The sequence below is a fragment of the Microchirus variegatus genome, assembly GCF_963457635.1.
Source record: "Microchirus variegatus genome assembly, chromosome: 21".
Classification (NCBI taxonomy): Eukaryota; Metazoa; Chordata; class Actinopteri; order Pleuronectiformes; family Soleidae; genus Microchirus; species Microchirus variegatus.
Window position 1 is genome coordinate 12187171 of NC_139822.1, and position 20705 is coordinate 12207875.

General features: G+C 40.9%; 3 protein-coding genes across 3 annotated transcripts; all 3 read right to left on the reverse strand.

Moving 5' to 3' along the window:
- Positions 1 to 1481: 1481 nt before the first annotated feature.
- LOC310942334 (alcohol dehydrogenase 1-like) lies at positions 1482 to 6667 on the reverse strand. Its single transcript, XM_083907709.1, has 9 exons — positions 6596 to 6667; positions 5591 to 5692; positions 5303 to 5444; positions 5097 to 5184; positions 3110 to 3329; positions 2655 to 2915; positions 2436 to 2568; positions 1797 to 1935; positions 1482 to 1711 (listed from the first exon to the last, which is right to left on the reverse strand). Exons 1-9 carry the CDS (start codon positions 6611 to 6613, stop codon positions 1678 to 1680), a joined length of 1137 nt encoding a protein of 378 aa, XP_083763835.1. The 5' UTR covers positions 6614 to 6667; the 3' UTR covers positions 1482 to 1677.
- A 1397-nt stretch (positions 6668 to 8064) lies between these two features.
- Positions 8065 to 12502, reverse strand: LOC310942337 (alcohol dehydrogenase 1-like; the record flags this gene model as incomplete). The annotated part of the gene is made up of 9 exons (XM_083907712.1): positions 8065 to 8098; positions 8180 to 8318; positions 8735 to 8867; positions 8958 to 9218; positions 9363 to 9582; positions 10626 to 10713; positions 10863 to 11004; positions 11996 to 12097; positions 12485 to 12502. 9 exons carry the CDS (start codon positions 12500 to 12502, stop codon positions 8065 to 8067), a joined length of 1137 nt encoding a protein of 378 aa, XP_083763838.1.
- Positions 12503 to 14811: 2309 nt separating this feature from the next.
- On the reverse strand, positions 14812 to 20409 carry LOC310942338 (alcohol dehydrogenase 1-like; the record flags this gene model as incomplete). Its single annotated transcript, XM_083907713.1, has 9 exons — positions 14812 to 14845; positions 14932 to 15070; positions 16049 to 16181; positions 16268 to 16528; positions 16703 to 16907; positions 18221 to 18308; positions 18447 to 18588; positions 19540 to 19641; positions 20392 to 20409. The coding sequence occupies 9 exons, from the start codon at positions 20407 to 20409 to the stop codon at positions 14812 to 14814; spliced, it is 1122 nt and encodes a 373-aa protein (XP_083763839.1).
- Positions 20410 to 20705: the final 296 nt, after the last annotated feature.

The window sequence follows — 20705 nt, forward strand, 5'->3', positions numbered from 1 at the left end:
CTTAACAGTCCTTCAAGTTAAAATATGTCTAAAGAGGTTTTAAAGATACAGTGTGTAACATTTTGCAATATTTGTTTGCAGCTGAATATAGCTCACCTCACCTTTCCCTTCGAAGTGTGTTGGAGAACCGATGGAATCTTCAAATGGCATCAAAACTGGTGGTTGTTCCCAATGGCAGCCTCATACGATGAGGTAACTCTAATTTTGCATACTCTGCATACCTTTTCTAACTGCACATCTTCTCAAAACTGAGCCAATACCACCTGAAATAGCATCATCATCACTTATATCGAACATCGAATGCTTCCAAGAGAAATGCATGCCATATACAGCAATTGGAGAGCTTAGTATATTATGTAGTATGTGTCCACTAATTAATTTTTGCCCTTGAGATGCTCTTCTTTAATCGATGTAGTCAGGTTCCCTGCCCATGTATCACACTGAAGTAAAATCCACCTGATGCACACACATATGTGACATCATCTCAGAGTCCTGATGTGGAGTGCGTTAATGAAACACTCTTGACTGATAAATTAGGTGTTGTGGCCTTTAAAGCAGACCTAGACCGGAAGTTCCAATTAACGCTGTTTTTTAAGTGTGCCTCTGCGTCATTACCTCGTACATTGAACCGCAGAAGAAGAATGTCCGTTGTGGAGGTGTTTCACGAGCGACAGTGTCTTCTGACTCTGGGTCAAAGTCATAAAAGGGACTGCGGCGGGGGAGTCGTGACGAAGCCATTTTTAAACATTGTTAAAACAATCTTTTGATAATGAGTAGCAGTGCATCCACCACTCCAGAGGGGGGCGCTGCACTTCTGAGAGCTGGTGTGCTGATTATGTCACTTCCGGGTATCGGCCAATCACAAGACAGTTGGGAAGGCTCTACGCTGGCTGGCCAATCACAACACAGTCTGTCTTCTGGGTGTGAGAGCTCAGTCTGAAATAGCGCAACTGACGAGAGCTTCAGAAAAGAGATTTCTTTCGGCTCCTTTACAGCAACTAGGAGGTTTTTGACCATAAAAACAAGTTAATGTATGTAAGTAGACCTCCATAACTAACATATGTGCGATAGTACCACTCTATGTGAGCTTTAATGCAAGGCATTATTGCATAGTTTATCTCATATCAATTCAGAATGCCTGGTGTCTGACTGAAATGCTTCGCTCATAATGAACTCTTCAAGGTTGTGAGCTTGATTCCCACTCCCTGATAGAAAAAGTGATTTACTTAGGTGTATAAATGTGTGAGTGATCTGAATGGGTGAACAACACAAACTATAGAGTAAAGCAGCATCAAATGTTCATCAAGACTCAAATATGTGCTATATAAATACAGACCATTCACCATTTGTCATGTTAAGCTAAAGAAAATAAAGACAACATTTTGTTCCAAATATGCAGGAGGGTTTACACATTAGTTTAATGACATATACTGTAAAGCAACAAAAACCAAACGGAGCCATTAAAGCAATCGTTTAGCCCTTTTATTGTCTCATTGTGTTGAAATTCAGTACAACAAAGCTGCTGGTCATCAAACCCTTTCCAATAAAGCTGTATTGTGCAACCTTCCAATATAAATGAATGAATGCTACAGTAAAGAAAAAAAAGGTACAGGAAATGGAAACACATGAAGTAATCCAGGATCTGAACATAGGCCATTTCTGATTGTCGGAGGGAATTTATTGTGGAGAAACACTCATGACTGTCCGGATGCTGTGGAGCAGAAACAAAAACAGAATTGTGAGTTGTATTCCAAGCTTATTAATCATCATGAATAGTGGAGTATAAATGAACATACCATTTGCCCTGTTTCATCAGTTCAATGGCATCGTTGACTTGGGCCAAGGTCATGTTGTGAGTAATAAACTCATCCAGCTTCACCTTTTTGTCCATGTAGGATTTAACCATTTCAGGCACTCCATCCTTACTCTTGAATCCTGAACCACAGAGAACATACAATAAATACAAAATACGTCTACTGTCTCATTCTACCATGGTCTAAAGACGGTTCTACAAAGAAGGCTACACAGGTAATTGACCCCACACAATTTAGCATCATCATTTACAGAATACCACAGAAGACGCTGTGATTTGAAATCAGGCCCAGTTCCAATAGCCTGCTTTGGTTCAGCTTAATGTACGGTCCCCCTGGGTCACATTATTTTTGGAACATCCCTGCACACAGCATGGGGTTAAGTAATTGGAGTCCAATTCTACTGTGAGAGAGAATTATTGTCTCTGTTGGTCATGTGATGGGCTGGTGACCCTTGCTATCATGTAGCCTATTCCCTCCCTAGGCAAGGTTTTGTAGGTAAGACAGTCTCTTATGACCATCTACCAAAAAATGTAAAATGATAAGTAACAAACCAACTATGGCAAGCAAGACAATTACACTGGTGTTTTATTTTGTCACGGGTTCGACCGACTCTTGTCCTACCTCCAAAGATGGAGCCTTTCCATGTGCGTCCAGTAATAAGCTGAAGGGGTCGTGTAGAAATATCATGCATGTTCGTCCAGCCAACCAGAACACAGACACCCCAGCCTTTCACGCACGATTCCAAAGCAGTACGCTAGAAGTAGAAAGTCATAGAGGTTTGTAAGAAACAATCTTAACAGTAGTTAGCGTTTTACAAAACAATCTCTTTGTCTGTCTCACCATGACTCCAACGTTGCCGACGCATTCCACAGAGAAGTCCACTCCTCCGCCAGTCAGCTCAACCAACACTTCGTTGATAGGTTTATCATAATCCTTGGGGTTCAGGAAGTCAGTTGCACCAAACACCTTAGCCTTTTTAAACTTGTCTGGATTGATGTCTACAGCAAAAATCTTCTTCGCTCCGGCGAACTTGCAGCCCATGACTGCAGCCAAACCTATAGCTCCCAGGCCAAACACAGCACACGTGGAGCCTGGTTCCACCTGAAGGAGCAAACATTCTGGTAAACATGACACTTCAATCCATACTTTGTGATGCTTTATTCCATAATGAACAACCGTTAGCCCTGATTACTAAGGATAACATAATTTAAAACGTACACATTACTTTAGGTTTGGGATCGTTATCATCTCTCCATCAATAGATGTTGAATTGTTAACAAGAAGAAGAAACTTGCCTTAGCAGTATTAACTGCTGCTCCAAATCCTGTGCACACCCCACATCCAAGGAGACAGACTTTGTCCAGAGGGGCAGCAGGGTCAATCTTAGCCACAGCAATCTGGTTCACTACAGTGTACTCTGAGAAGGTGCTGGTTCCTACAAACTGCAGTACCTTCTTTCCCTTGCACGTTAACCTGGAGTCCTTTGGTGTCATCACATCACCGTGACTAACATCCCTGAAGAAAGAATATTTAAATATTTAAAAATTGATGTATGCCTTGTTTCAACCTCACATGCTTTTATCTCACTAGGTAATCCTGATTGGCTGCTGTACAAGTCCTTCACTTCCAGGTTGTAGCCCCCACTATAAACTGCACGCGTGGTGGCATCATTAAGATAAACAACCTCTTTTCACATGCCTATAGCAAAAAAACGAAGAGTCTGGTTGGAGATCACACTTACATTATTCTGTTGACTTGAGAAAGCCACAGCAACAATCTTCACTATTCGATTTGTTGAGCCTCAGTTCTTTCAAGATGGCGTCATCATGCTTCTTGAATGGAGACCACATGGTCGCTTGTTTAAAGACACATGGCCAAGAAAACTCAGTCTCCAAAGATCCTCCATCTTTCAAACTTAGGTTTGACACCACATGTCAAGAATAGAAATAGTATCGAGGAAGGACACAGACTAATAAAACAGTCAAAAAACTACAGATTTTGGACCAATAAACAATTCCATCATCTTTCAAAGACTTGGTAAAATAATATACATACACACCGCCTTTGCCGAACATAACACACTCCACTTTTGCTCATGTGAGATATCAGGAGAATATGAAAACACCCTCTCAGGCACAAAAGCTGGGTTGGTCACAATGTCAGCTGAGCATTTCCTCAGGGAAACGGAGTGCACCAAGTTGGCATTGAAAGCACATGGATATCAACATTTCACCAGAGATGTGTGAAAGTGGTCTTGACATGCCAGGTGCCTGGTCCAACCTGCTCTTATCTGGTGATTGTTTACCTACAAAGCGGGATCTTGTGGTCTCCGTTATGAAAGTAGGCCAGGGAACATCAAAGTTTCATGTCGTACATGTTTGTACAAATCAAAATCAGCAGGGAAATGAGAGTCTCCATCTCTGAGAACAGTGAAAGGACAAGGCTTGACATCCCAGGGTGTAATGGGAAAAAAAAAATCATATTCCAATTCCAAGAGAGCAGGATTGTTGATGCATGCCAGGCATGTTTCAGGACCAGGCAGCTGAACACATTTTGTGTGTGTCCCTGTTCTTATTCATGCTACTGACAAGGACAAAGTCCCAGAGTCTCCACCACTTCTTGTCTTAAGGGTTTTCCCTCCATTTCTGCAAATCTGGCATAGTGAGTGGGTGAAGGGCAAGTAAGCTTTTGTGCTAATTTGACAGCTGAGCAGGGAGTGTGGTGAGCTAACATCAGAAGATAATCGAACTATCGTGGTGAGGAGCTGAGATATAGTATCCAAGCCATGAAGTGGCTGAGAAAATGCTACTGGAAGGACTGGAGCGGGGAGAATTCATGAAGTTAGCTAGTGCCCGGTGACGGAAGGTAGGAAAAAATCCATCCATGGACAGTTAAGATAGTGAACTCCAATGCAAGATGTGCTTTGTCTGCACACACTTTTTAATAGTAGGGACATGTTTACCAGCCATTCAGGATTGTATAATGAGGTTTCATGAGACATGCAAATATGAATATGCAAAACATAACTGCACAAAATATAACAAAAGTTTCTGTTTCTTAAAACTTAATACAACCCAGGGAAAAGTGATCAGGAAGATGATGAATGCATGTGCAATTAATACATTCCAGACAAGTCGACCCACGTTTCAGTGTCTCACCTTCTATTCCTGAATTACAGGAATTATAACTGTTATGATGGTATTGCTGGGTGATACCTGTAACCCTAATAAACACACCCTGAATGAATTAAGGAGATGAGGAGGAAAATAAAACTTAGCTCACAATGCATGTTCACACTGGTTGGTCTTCGGGCTTTTGCAAAAGCGACATTCTCTACACTGGGGCATGAACAGAGGAATCACCGTGTCTCCTGAAATTCAAAACCCATGTCAAGTGAAATACATTTCAAACCAATGTGAAAAAAGTTTATTTTCGACATAGGCCAAATGTGGGCAAGTGAAAATCTGAGTTTGAAAGTGTTATCAGACCTGGCTGAAATTCAGTCACTCCAGGTCCAACACTCTCAACAATCCCGGCTGCCTCATGGCCAAGAACTGCTGGGAAGCCGTCTTTCGGCATACTCTCGAACAGGAAGTAAAGATCTGAGTGGCACACGGCTGTTGCCACGATCTGCACAGAGGGCAAGGATCATTGAAAGTAACGTCTCGTTTGAACATTTGGTAAACATGTGTTCTTGGCCCGTTATGAAATCAATGGAGAATCGCCGTTCGATTCAAGAACAATTCATTTATCTGTGATAAAGGGATGCATCTCACCTTGATGCGGACCTCGTTGGCCTGTGGTGGAGCTACCTCTATGTCCTCTATCACCAAAGGCTTGTTGGGCTCCCAGGCCACTGCTGCCTTGCACGTGATGACCTGGAGGTCAGTGAACCCCACATGAAACAACCAACATAAAGTCTCATTATTACATTATAAGTACTTTTGCTTTGATGACAATTTTGCACACTCTTGGCATGATCAGATTTGTGAGGTCATATGTGGGTGATGTGTAAGCTACCAATGCCATGTTGACATGATAGTACGGTTCAGTTTGGAGCGGTATAGCCCTGCATCAGGCCTGCCTTTCAACTGAAAACAGTTTGTGTACTTGATAGGCGGAGTGTGGGCTGTTCCATTGCAACAACAATGAACATGACACAACAGGGACAATCTGAGATTTGTTGGAGGACGTCCAATAATGGAGGGCATCCAGTAGCTCTTTTTCCTGCTCGGTTTGTCTCAACAAGACGTCAAGCTTTGTGTGACTGTGGGCACTGAAGAAACACAGCCGACTGTTCTGGGTGGAGCCCTTCTAGCTCCACCCAGAACATACTGTACCATTTTACTCTGCTATCCACAAATAAAGGGTGCCAAGAATGAAATTGTTGGGGCCGGTTATTTTAGTACTATTCCTAATGGAAACAAATGTCACCATGTATTTATGAAATAGGAATTTAAAGTGTGGACTGGTTTTTTTGTGTTGCTGATACAGCAGCTGCGGCACACAATGCAGGAGCAAGACCACAGTAGGTATTAACTAACCAACCTGAAATGGTTCACTGCAAAGTTATGTGTCGGCACACAACATGTTACTGGGACAGGGACTTGGGAAACATTTTAACAAAATAAATCATCCATGTGCAAATACTCAGCAAAAAAACCTTTGTGTATCACATCCATTGACAATAAATTAATATCACATACACAAACACATCATGCTTACATTATGGTTTGTTTCTGACATAGGCAGACCTGTGAAATATAGAATATTATACCTACCTTTCCAGCTGTGGCCATTCTTTCCAGGAAATAATGAGAGATGTTGAAGAGAAATAAAGACAGCTGCAAGACCAGTGTGTAAGAGGGAATGAACTCTCACTTAAGCTTAATATGGTATGCTCCAATAAAAAAAAAGAAAAAGGAAAAAAAAAGTTGTTGCTCCACCCAGACCATTTTACTCTGCTACTCCCAAGAATGGTTATTCTTCACATATCAATCCAGTCTGTGGAAACATGGCTCTAGAGTCCTATGCAAAAGTCCGACAACGCTATCAGCTTTGTTGTTTTTATGTCTGTCAAATAATGATAATAATAATTTTTGGCATTTGGAATGGTATGACTCAAAGGTGGTCTTTTAAGCAAGCCGTCAACGAGTTTAACTCAATACAAGCACATGTATGTAATGATCAAGCATTGTCTTGAATAGACCTTTATCACATTTAAAACTGCATAAATGTTTTCCATATTTTCTGGATGGGTTCGATAAAGTGATTTTGTTTTTGCCACACACACACACACACACACGAGCAAGGAAGATTCCAACTGTCTTCCAAGTCATGAGAGCAGACAAACTGGGAAGGTTGTAACAAGCATACATAACCCATGTGCCAAGAACCACCAACAAACCTCAGTATGTCATATCCATTTGCACACACACAACACATGTGCAACCACAACGTGATGATATTGTTTCTTTACCTACATATATACATGAACTAAACACGCTCAGATTGAATCTTGAACCTACCTTGCCAGATGTAGCCATTTTTTTCAGCAGAGTGGGAGAGATGTTGACAAGGAATAAAGGCAATAAAGTAACAACTATTTATGTAAGTATTCAGAGAGTCCAGATGAGACTTTGGCCGTGTTTACAATAGAGTTTTAATTCTGAATAAAAAGAAATCAATTCCGCTTTAAAAAGCTCATTTAAACGTGGCCTATATCTAATACTAGGATCTTAAATGTGTCACAACTTGTCATGGATTTGAATCCTTCCTGCCAGGTGCTTGGTTATAGGTGTGGGATCAGGTTGCTCAGCTGTCAGTCATCTCCAATCAGCTCTGCTCTTTTAAACCAGGTCACAACTCCACCAAGATGGCAGCTCGTACACTCAGCTACCCAGTCACTCTAGCTCTGTTTGAGCCTTTGCGTTCTGCATTATAGAGGAGGTGTATGTTTTCACGAAATTTTCAGGAAATGTCCGGAATGGGACCAGGAACAAGTGATGACCTTTTGTGTCTATAATAGTTGTATAATAGTTCAAATGAATTGGCAAAACAACAAAAAAACAAACTGAGCCCTTGTATTTTATTCCATCAGCATTTGACTAATGAAAGCTGTAGTGTGATTTTTTTTGTTGTTGTTGATATGGTACAGCAAATGGACACACATGAAATGATCCAGAATCTGAACATAGGCCATTTCTGATTTTTTTTTCCAGATTTTGGCTTCACTGAAAACATCACAGTCTCATTGTGGAGAAACACTCATGACTGTCCGGATGCTGTGGAGCAGAAACAAAAACAAAAACATTGTATTCCAGGCTAATTAATCATCATGAATAGTGGAGTATGAATGAACATACCATTTGCCCTGTTTCATCAGTTCAATGGCATCGTTGACTTGGGCCAAGGTCATGTTGTGAGTAATGAACTCATCCAGCTTCACCTTTTTGTCCATGTAGGATTTAACCATTTCAGGCAGACCATCCTTACTCTTGAATCCTGAGCCACAGAGAACACACAATAAATACAAAATACACCGTCTCATTCTACCATGGTCCAAAGACGGGTCTACAAAGAAGGCTACACAGGTAATTGACCCCATAATGTAGCATCATCATTTACAGAATACCACAGAAGATGCCCTTAAGGTTTCTGGAACATTCCTGCACACAGCATGGGGTTAAGTAATTGGAGTCCAATTCTACTGTGGGAGGGAATTATTGTCTCTGTTGGTCATGTGATGGACTGGTGACCCTTGCTATCATGTAGCCTATTCCCTCCTTAGGCAAGGTTTTGTAGGTAAGACAGCGTCCCTTGTGACCGTCTACCAAAAATGTAAACAAATCAACTATGGCAAGCAAGAGAATTACAGTGGTGTTTTATTTTGTCACGGTTTCGACCGACTCTTGTCCTACCTCCAAAGATGGAGCCTTTCCATGTGCGTCCAGTAATAAGCTGAAGGGGTCGGGTAGAAACGTCATGCATGTTCGTCCAGCCAACCAGAACACAGACACCCCAGCCTTTCACGCACGATTCCAAAGCACTGCGCTAGAAGTGAGAGGTTTGCAAGAATTTTTATTTTTTAAATAGTTCACCATCTTTAGACGATGTACAAAACAATCTCTTTGTCCGTCTCACCATGACTCCAACATTGCCGACACATTCCAGAGAGAAGTCCACTCCTCCGCCGGTCAGCTCAACCAGCACTTCATTGATAGGTTTATCATAATCCTTGGGGTTCAGGAAGTCAGTTGCACCAAACTCCTTAGCTTTTTCAAACTTGTCTGGATTGATGTCAACAGCAAAAATCTTCTTCGCTCCGGCAAACTTGCAGCCCATGACTGCAGCCAAACCTATTGTTCCCAGGCCAAACACAGCACATGTGGAGCCTGGCTCCACCTGGAGGAGCAAACATGGTATTTAAAGCTGCATTTATTGATGTTCTATAGAATAATAAACCCTTATTATTGATACTGTTGATGTAATGTCAGATGTCTGGCCTGGTTTGACATGCTGAGCTCTCATCAAGAGTAAGACACTCACCTTAGCAGTATTAACTGCTGCTCCAAATCCAGTGCTGACGCCACATCCAAGGAGACAGACTTTATCCAGAGGGGCAGCAGGGTCAATCTTAGCCACAGCAATCTGGTTGACGACAGTGTACTCTGAGAAGGTGCTGGTTCCAGCAAACTGCATTAACTTCTTTCCCTTACAAGTGAGCCTGGAGTCCTTTGGTCCCATCACATCACCATGACCAGCATCCCTGAACAGAGAATGTATTCAAATCGAAATACAATCTGGGACTTGATTCATGCAGTTGACAAAAGTCATGTGAATGTCACCAGATGTATATCACCTCTGTTCTTTGAGCGATATACATGACATGTGTCACTATTGGAAGCGTTCTTTGCTGCAGCCTCAGAAGAACTTATCTCATGACGCCCAGTCCTAGTGTTAGGCATAAGTGAGTGGGTAAGGGTGAAGTTAGCCTGGTGCTGATTCACAGTGGGAGGGGTTAGAGATAACATCAGAAGACAATCAAATTAGTGTGGTGAGGAGTGTGAAGTTAACTAAACTAGTGCCAGGAAAATCTGTTATCTGTGGACAGTTAAAAGTGCATTATGTAATAAATCTAAAAATACTGGCCATAAAATCCTCCTAATATGTCACAGAGACTCAGGAATAATGTTCATATAACAAACTGAACTCACCAACAACAACAGTACAGCCAAAAATATTTGCATTAAAAAAAATATTTTGCAGACTGCAAATCATGTTTATGTTTTGAAATCATGTTTTGGCATGTGGCGCCACCTACCACCGTCTACCAATCATTGCAATCAGTAGAGTCTCAGCTGCCGAGCAACCACGGGTTGCCAGTTACGTCAGAAAACGAAACCTAAAAGACCTCGGTATTTTGAATTTGAATGTAGTAACCGTTTTTGGCCACATTCTTACATATGGCACCTTTAAGCTCACTATCTCTGATGCAAGATATAATGACGCGGGTGAGAAGAATTTTGAAAATGACATAATGCTGTGAACACACACTGTTTACAGTAGCTGGTACAACCAGGGGTCATATGGGGGTGGTTAGCTATAACCAAGACCAAGTTGTTTTCTCTCACAGTCCAAAAAAGGTGCACAGCTTAACTGAACACTCTAAATTGTCTGTAGGTGTGACTGTGTGCATGCTTGGTTGTCCCTACAATGGACTGACGACCTGTCCATTTCACCCTGTCTCAGCCGGGATTGGCACCACCCTGAATGAATGAAGAGATGAGAAGTAAACGAAAAAGGGCTTACACTGCTAGTTCACACTGGTTGGTCTTAGGGCTTTTACAGAAGCGACATTCTCTACACTGCGGGAGGAACACAGGGATCACCTTGTCTCCTGAAATCCAGAGAAATAAGCCAGTGTACAAGATAAAAACTCAAAAAAGGGTTTGCACGTTTTGCTGTAACTGATGTTAACGCAGCACAACAGGAAAGCAAATGTGAGCAATTGGACCAACAGCATAGATTTTATTAGCGTTAACTGACCTGGCTGAAATTCCTTCACTCCAGGCCCGACACTCTCTACAATGCCAGCTGCTTCGTGGCCAAAGACTACTGGGAATCCATCTTTAGGCATACTCTCTAACAGGTAGTAAAGGTCCGAATGGCACACAGCTGTTGCGACAATCTGTACACAAGACAAAGTTTGTTGAGAGAAATTTCTGATTTGATTCATTTTGAACATGTTGGGTAACGTGGGGCATACAACCACAGCTGATATTAAAGCAGAACTATGCAGGGTTTCAGCTTCAGAGTCACTGTGAGGGTTAAATGGCTTGTTGCAGTTCTGCTTCAATGCTTCAAAGCCTGCTTTTGTGCAACTCTGAAGGTCAAAGATCCATTGTGCTGAAAACTATATATATTTGTATTATTAGTTTAGTCAAACCCAATGAAATCTATAGGCCTGTATATATATGTGTATGTATATATATGTACGTATGTATGTATATGTATATGTATATATATGTATATATGTATGTATATATATGTACGTATGTATGTATATGTATATATATATGTATGTATATATGTACGTATGTATGTATATGTATATATATATGTATGTATATATATGTACGTATGTATGTAAATGTATATGTATATATATATGTATTTATATATGCATATGTATATATATATGTATATATGTGTATTTATATATATATATGTATTTATATATGTGTATGTATATATATATATGTATGTGTATATATATGTGTGTATGTATGTGTATATATGTATGTATGTGTATATATGTATGTATACATATATATATGTATGTATATATATATGTATATGTGTATATATATATATATATATATATATATATATACACATATATATATATGTATGTATATATATATGTGTGTGTGTGTATACAGCTGGGAGCCACTGATCATTCAAGACCTTTGCTCTGATTTACATGTATTCTCACACACACACACACACACACACACACACACACACACACACACACACACACACACACACACACACACACACACACACACACACACACACACACACACACACACACACACACACAATGTCGCCTGAAGTCATGTAAACCGAACTTGTGCTCTTGTGTGTGTGTCTTCTGATAAATAGATGTTCCTCACCTTGATGCGGATCTCACCAGCCTGTGGTGGAGCGACCTGTATGTCCTCAATCACCAAAGGCTTGTTGGGCTCCCAGGCAACTGCTGCCTTGCACATGATGACCTGGATGTCAAATTACATAACAGTCAAATAATATATTAAAAAAAACAAAAAAACAAAACAAAGCAAGGCCACACTTGGCATTCTTCAAATACAACTTATATTTGAATTTCAAAATACCCAGTGATAGAAATATTACAAATTACTGTTTTATCTATATATCTCCATATTATTTGTTTTATAAACCACTGAAAAAACAAAATAATGCATGTCCAAAAAACATGCTAAAAACTTGGTGTATTACTTACATTTAGGACACTCATACACACACAAAAAAACAAAAAACAGCTCACTTAAACATGTTTCTGTGAGGTTTATTTTTGTTTTCTGTTCATATTCAGAACTGATTTATCACTTATTCACTCTTAAAACATTAAAATATGTACCTACCTTACCAGATGTGGCCATTGTTGCTGCAAAGAATGAGAGAAGTTGAGGAGGAATAAAGACAGGTGCACGACCAATGAGTGAGGAGGAAACGAGAGGAACTTGGGTTTTATATGGAACACACACACACATGCACACACACAAACACACACACACACACACACACAAACAAGGGAAAAATAGGTCAAGCATTCAAATGGTCTAGGACTTTTATTATTGTACACAGACTCACTTTAACAGAGGGAGAAATAAACGTAAATAAAATTAAGTCAACACATGTCCTAAAAGGTGTATGTCAGCTCAATTTTTTTTTCCAAATTCAAAATGTTGTGTAAGCATTTTTGAGTTTAGCATGTTGCACTGTGTATGCATCCACTATGTTAGTATGGCCCCAGGATGAGCTCAAGAAAAAATGAAACAGGGCTAAACAGATTTATCAGATTTAAAGATACCATACGTAACATTTCCACATTCAAATACCTAAAAGTAAGATTGCTTTTTTCTTCTTTCTTTTTCTTTCATAAGCCAAAATGTTTTCACCACTTTTTACATGTACATCCATAGAAATATGCCACTTGATCTGCTTTACATCTCTGGTATTCTTTCTGCCTTGCATCTGCTGTTGTTCACATAGAGAGTGAAGCTGCTGCTGCTGCTGATGCTATGGGCTGCATAATATCATAGGGTTTGCTTTTGAAAATGACTTAAATTACTAACTTTTTGATGTGGACAATGCATATAGGGTGTTGTACCATGTTGTGTTCTTACATCAAGGCAGATGTGAAACGTCTAACAACATCCAACCACGTTAATTTGGTGCACCCATGGTCATTTGCCGTGGGAACACCCTGGGTGTGCGTGTTTATAGGTCACATATTCAGGCTTTAAAAAAATTGGTTGTTGAGTCAAGGTCATGCTTTATTTTATATCACATTTTAAGTAGTGCTATAAAGTAGCAATAATTGTGCAGAAGTCATTAAATAGATCTCTTTTCTTTTCTTTTGTTCATAAAAACGAACCAAAAACTGTATTTTTTCTTTCATCAGATTGCCTAGGTTGTGCTGAAAAAAAGGATGTAAGACACTTTATATTGCACATTCTTATACTCTGTATATACTGTACGTTTAAACACTCTTAGAAATAAAAGTGCTAAGTAGAACCATATAAGGTTCTTTGGCTTGTCCTCATAGGAGAACCCTTTTTGGCTCCAGGTAGAACCTTTTTATAAAGGTTCCACCTGGAACCCTTTTGGAGGGTTCCACCAAGAACCCTTTTAAAACCCTTTATTCAAGAAAGGGGTTTTAAAGGGTTCCCTAGATCAAAATGGTTCTTACTGGAACCGTTAGTGTTACCAAGAACCCTTTCCCGAAGAAAGGGTTTTTCAGAAGCAAATGGTTCCAGGTAGAACCTCAGCCCTTGTAGAAGAATCCTTATTTCTAAGAGTGTAGTAATGGAAAAAAAGTGTTCTGTGTTCTAAGGGTTAATCTTTGACAATCATCAGGTGAATCATTGATTGACTTTTAGTGCTGCTCTTTGCCTGATATAAAACTTTACACACACACTCTGCACACGCCACCATTTAAGTGAAAGTTGCCTTATTGTGAAATGTCGAAATCCTTGCAAAAGAGAACAACGACAAAGAGAAATCTGTCTGTCATTCGACCACCTTTGCATTTAAAGGTTACTCTGCACAGTGCATCTGACCCAATTCTGAAATTCCTGATTCTGTAGCACGTGACAGTGTAAGCAGGAAAACAAAAAGCACATGGAACCAGATATCGTCTAATCAGATCCAGGCCTTGTTGTATTTGTATGTGGAAACACATCAGATATGAATCAGATATGAGTCTACAATGTAAGCAGACGGATCAGATAGTCCCCTGTCACTGCAACTTGTGCTTTCTTTTTGAATTATACTTGTTATCGTTTCCTTCAAAGCCATAAAAACAATACAAATCAGTTCAATCACATATTTTGTTTAATGTCTGCAATGCATACTGTGCACATGTCTTTGTGTATCATTGTGTTGAGATTCAGTACAACAAGGCTCAAGCCATTTTAAACCTTTTCTAATAAAGCTGTAGTGTGCAACTTTTTGATATAAATGAATGACTGCTACATTTCCAAACATTGTCAAAACAAAGTAAATAAAAAAGGAGTAGCAAATGGAAACACGTGAAATAATCCAGGATCTGAACATAGGCCATTTCTGGTTGTCAGAGGGAATTTACATCACACACATTTGAAAACAGAATTAGATTAGTCTGGTCAATTATGACCCATGTTGTGCATCAAAGGGTTTTGGCTTCACTGAAAACAACATCGCGGTCTCATTGTGGAGAAACACTCATGACTGTCCGGATGCTGTGGAGCAAAAACAAAACAGAAAATTGTTCATTGTATTGCAGGCTAATTAATCATCATGAACAGTGGAGTATGAATGAACATACCATTTGCCCTGTTTCATCAGTTCAACCGCATCATTGACCTGGGCCAAGGTCATGTTGTGAGTAATAAACTCATCCAGCTTCACCTTTTTGTCCATGTAGGCTTTGACCATCTCAGGCACTCCATCCTTACCCTTGAATCCTGAGCCACAGAGAACACACACGTAATACATAAAAAAACATGATTCTACTATTGTCCAAAGGTGTGGGTGTCTACAGAGAAGGCACCATACTTGGAAACCAGGCCCAGTGCCAATACGGTCCCCCTGGGTCACTTTATTTTGGGGTCAGCTGGTACCTTCACTGTTGCACTTTTAACAACAGATGTAACTCAGGTGTAGCTCTGGAAAGCCGAGCCTCAGCGCATGAAGTTCCCCTCCAGGCAGTGTAAGACGTGCTTCCAAGCCCGTCCAACCTGCACACATGGGGCATCGCAGAGACACCGGTATGCCCCTTGTGTTCCAAGCAAGGACAACTAGAACACATCCTCTGCTGCTGTACTAGGGCTCTCGGAGATGGTCGGGACAGATGGAGGCATGATCATCCTCAAGACCGTCAGTTTTGGACTTGTGTGGGCAAAGCAGTTTCAACCCTCCAAGAAAACAATCACCTTCGTCAACACTGGCGAATCTCTGCTGAGTGGAGAATGAGATGTCTCCTAGTGGAGGTTGGATGTAGAGGCTTCGCAGCCTGTTCTTTGGCCAGAGCCTTCAGCACTTTAGGCATCGAAGGTATGAGAAAGAGGAAAGACATCCGAAGTATCACTGAAGCTGCAGAGAGGGCCTCAAGATGGCTTTGGCTCAAAGGATGAGATCCATGGAGGCATGGTAGTTAAGCCATCTGGATACAAGCTAAGGTCACCCGGAGGAGGGTGGATGATATTGAAAGACCCGAAATACCCGATGGTTCCAGAAACATCACTGACGGAATCACTTGTCTTCTGTATCTACTCTATATCGCCCATCATAAAGCCTTCTCCCGACTTGGGCAAGTTCATTTTAGGCGGGACAGACCCCTTTGAGACTGACAACAAGAAACAAGTCAACTATGACAAGCATGACACTAGCAGTGGTGTTTTATTTGGTCCTGGGATAATCATGTTTGATCGATTGTTTCTTACCCCCAAAGGTGGAGCCTTTCCATGTGCGTCCAACAATGAGCTGAAAGGGTTGGGTAGCAATCTCATGCATGGTTTCCCAGCCAACCAGCACACTGACACCCCAGCCTTGCGTGCAAGACTCCAAAGCACTGCGCTAGAAGTTGAAAGAGCATAAAGTGAGTTCACTGACTTTTTGAGTCAGTTTACAAAACAACCTCAGTGTAAATCTCTTTGTCTCACCATGACTCCAACATTGCCGACACATTCCAGAGAGAAGTCCACTCCTCCATCAGTCAGCTCAGCCAGCACCTCATTGATAGGTTTATCATAATCCTTGGGGTTCAGGAAGTCAGTTGCACCAAACACCTTAGCTTTTTCAAACTTCTCTGGATTGATGTCAACAGCAAAAATCTTCTTTGCTCCGGCGAACTTGCAGCCCATGACTGCAGCCAAACCCACAGTTCCCAGGCCAAACACAGCACATGTGGAGCCTGGCTCCACCTGGAGGAGCAAACACTCAATGTGGTATTTAAAGCTGCATTTAATCAGGTTCTATTCAATAATAAACCTGTGTTATTGATATATATTACATGATAGATAGATGTCAGATGTCTGGCCTTTATCATGTCAGCCTGGTTTGACACGTTGAGCTCTCACCAAGAGTAAGACACTCACCTTAGCAGTGTTAACTGCTGCTCCAAATCCAGTGCTGACCCCACATCCAAGGATACAGACTTTGTCCAGAGGGGCAGCAGGGTCAATCTTAGCCACAGAAACCTGGTTAATCACAGTGTACTCTGAGAAGGTGCTGCATCCTGCAAACTGCTGTAGCCTCTTTCCATTGCAGGTGAACCTGGAGTCCTTTGGTCCCATCACATCACTATGAGCAGCAATCCCCGAACAGAGAATTTATTCAAGTCAAAATACAACCTCGGACGAGATTTGTGGAATTGTGGAAAAAAAAAATACATGAGCTGTGTGAAACAAAATGTTTGAGTAATTTTTTACTTTGAGTAATATAAATGAGATCTATCAATCTTGGAAGTGTGCTTGGCTGCAGCCTCAGAAGGGTGGGTAAGGGTGAATTTGCTTGTGTGCTAATTTGACAGTGGATGGGTTTACATCAGATGACAATTAGCATGGTCAGGAGTGTGAAGTTAGCTAGTGCCAAGAAAAAATTCTACCTATCCATTTTGCCCTATATCAGCTGGGACTGGATCCAGTGGCCCCACGACCTTCATCCATCCATTATCTACTGCTTTAACCTCCACCGGAGGGTGGCGGGGGGTGCTGTGCCGATCTCAGCTGACATACACTCTCAGAAATAAAAGTGCTAAGTAGAACCATATAAGGTTCTTTGGCTGGTCCTCATAGGAGAACCCTTTTTGGCTCCAGGTAGAACCTTTTTATAAAGGTTCCACCTAGAGCCCCTTTTGGAGGATTCCACCAAGAACCCTTTTAAAACCCTTTATTCAGGAAAGGGGTTTTAAAGTGTTCCCTGGATCAAAATGGTCTTAACTGGAACCATTAGTGTTACCAAGAACCCTTGAATAAAAGTGCTAAGTAGAACCATATAAGGTTTATTTGTTGAAGCAAATGGTTCCAGGTAGAACCTCAGCCCTTGTAGAAGGACCCATTTGGAACCCTTATTTCTAAGCGTGTAGGGCGATAGGCGGGGTACACCCTGGACAGTTCGCCAGTCCATCGCAGGGCCACACATAGAGACACACAACCATTCACTCACACTCTCACTAATACGGTAAATTTCGAGTGACCTATTCACCTAATCCCCCACGAACCCTCATGTGGAGGATAAACGGGTAGACAATGGATGGTACCACCTACTGGTGACTGCCAGTTTTACCAGCCAGTCAGGATTGTGTCGTGAGAAAGACTAATCACAGTAATGGGGTTTTGCGAGTAACTGACTGTATGTATATTTACGTATATTTTGGTTTCTGTCACCTTGTAACATTTTTGTTCCAAAGTAAGGTGAGATGGGGGATGAAAGATAGTTTGCAAGGATCACATCGATCAGTAATAACTGACACGACTGGGGCATAATATTACTAAACTTGTCTTGACTCGCGAATCCCATCTCCAACACACAAAAAGAGCACTGACATGAGTCTGTAACCTGATAAACACATCCTGAATGAACAAAGAGATGAGAAGCAAAGGAAAAGAGCTTACACTGCGAGTTCACACAAGTTGGTTTTCGGGCTTTTACAGAAGCGACATTCTCTACAGTTTGCGAGGAACATAGGGATCACCTTGTCTCCTGAAATCCAGAACAATACAAACAAAAACTCAAAAAAGGGTTTGCATGTTTTGCTGTAACTGATGTTAACGCAGGACAACAGGAAAGCAAATGTGAGCAATTGGACCAACAAAATAGATTTTATTAGCGTTAACTGACCTGGCAGAAATTCCGTCACTCCAGGCCCAACACTCTCTACAATGCCAGCTGCCTCGTGGCCAAAGACTGTTGGGAATCCATAATCAGGTATATTCTCTAACAGGTAGTAAAGGTCCGTATGGCACACAGATGTCGCGACAATCTGTACAGAAGACAAAGTTTGGTGAGAGATTTCTGAGCTGGTTTTGTTTTGGTGGGGTGCACAATTAAAGCGGACCTAGACAGGAAGTTCCAATTACAATGTTTTTTAGTGTGTATTAGCGTCATTACGTTTAAGAAGCCCTGAAGGTTCTAAACAAACAGTTTAACCACTGCTGAGAACGCTGTGTTTTATTGTAATCTCGGGGCTCAGCGAAATCCCGTTATAGTTACGTAAACACCGGTTCTCCGGAACAGCCGATCGTCCTGCTCCGGGCACTAGTCCGGGCACATCCTGTTGCGTACATTGAACCGCAGAAGAAGAAGAATAACGTCCGTTGTGGAGGTGTTTTTAAACATTGTTAAAACAATGTTTCGATAATGAGTAGCAGCGCATCCACCGTTCCAGAGGGGGGAGCTGCGCGGGTGTACTTCCGGGTACTGGCCAATCACAAGACTCTGTCTTCTGGGTGAGAGAGTTGAGTCTCAAATCTCGCAGCTGGGAAACAGCGTCAGAAAAGAGGATTTCTATCGGCTCGTTTACAGCAACTAGGAGGTTTTTGACCATAAAAACAAGTTAATGTATGTAAGTAGACCTCCATAACTAACATATATGTGCAACAGGACCACTCTATGTGAGCTTTAATGGACTGATTGTGTTCTTCAAGATTGTGTGAGGGAGAACAATGGATGTGTATTTCAGTAGTGCCTGTCTGGAGGAGGTTTGGCGTGTGAATCAGATGGTGTGAAGGCAGTGAGAGACAGGAATAACGTTGTGCTGGGTTTTGATGTGCAGATTCAATGCATTCAAGTCTACTGGGTGTTTTGCTCCGGCCAGACTTCCTGGCTCCAAAAACGCTGAAACCATCATTATATTTATTCACTAACCTTTATACACACACTCTCTCTCTCTCTCTCTCTTGTGTGTGTGTTCTGATAAATAGATGTTCCTCACCTTGATGCGGATCTCACCGGCCTGCGGTGGAGCGACCTCTATGTCCTCAATCACCAAGGGCTTGTTGGGCTCCCAGGCCACTGCTGCCTTGCACGTGATGACCTGGATGTCAGTCAAACAAATAGATATATTATACATAAAACAATCGATTCACATTGCGATTCTAATCATCCACGATTCTGAACCGATTCATAAACTTCAAATATATATATATATATATATATTTGAAGTTTATGAAAAAATAATATATATATATATATATATATATATATATATTATTTTTAAGTTTCTATTTTGAAAAACCACACAAAACACCAGTTTGTGTTATTTGTGTACAGTTTATTTTTGTAACTTCTGGGAGAAAAAGTAAAAGCTCGTCTAAGTTTTTATTTATGCAAGTTATTTGTTTGTACAGCACGGAAGTTTTTATTCGTTTTGAATGAATAAATGTTAACTTTTGTCTTCAGTTTGCCTTTGTGTGATCACATTATCACATTATCTTATACAAACTGGATTGTTTTGATGCCTTAATTTGCCTTAACACACTATGCATTTTATTAATTTTTGAATCGAGAATCATATGAATTGAATCGGTTGAATCGAGAATCGATTTTGAATCGAATCGTGAGCCTAAGAATCAGAATCGAATCGAATCGTGAGCCACCCAAAGATTCACATCCCTATTATCTCCAGTTATGTATCTCCATAGCATATGTTTCATAAAGCAGTGAAAAAAACAAACAAAAATAAACAAAATAAATGCGTTTCAGTGAGGTTTATTCGTGATTTCTATTCTTATTCAGAACTGATTTAAGACTTAATCACTCTTAAAACATTAAAATATGTACCTACCTTACCAGCTGTGGCCATTGTTGCTGCAAAGAATGAGAGAAGTTGAGGAGGAATAAAGACAGGTGCACGACCAATGAGTGAGGAGGAAACGAGAGGAACTTGGGTTTTATATTGACCACGCACGCGCACACGCACAAGGGTAAAAGCATTCAGATGTGCTGGGACTTTTATTCTGCAACTCACTTAACAGAGGGAGAAATAAAACTATAGCCAATATAAAGAAAGAAAAGAAAATGTCTTAAAAGGTGTCGAAAGTTGTTTTTTCTCAATTCAAAATGTTAGCATGGCCCTGGGATGAGCTGAATAAAAATGAA

Coding starts and splice junctions, on each gene's coding strand:
- LOC310942334 (XM_083907709.1), bottom strand. Junction 5,185..5,302: donor AGTGACTGAATTTCAGCCAG/GTCTGATAACAC, acceptor TTTGAATTTCAG/GAGACACGGTGATTCCTCTG. Junction 1,936..2,435: donor GAAAGGCTCCATCTTTGGAG/GTAGGACAAGAG, acceptor TCTGTGGTTCAG/GATTCAAGAGTAAGGATGGA.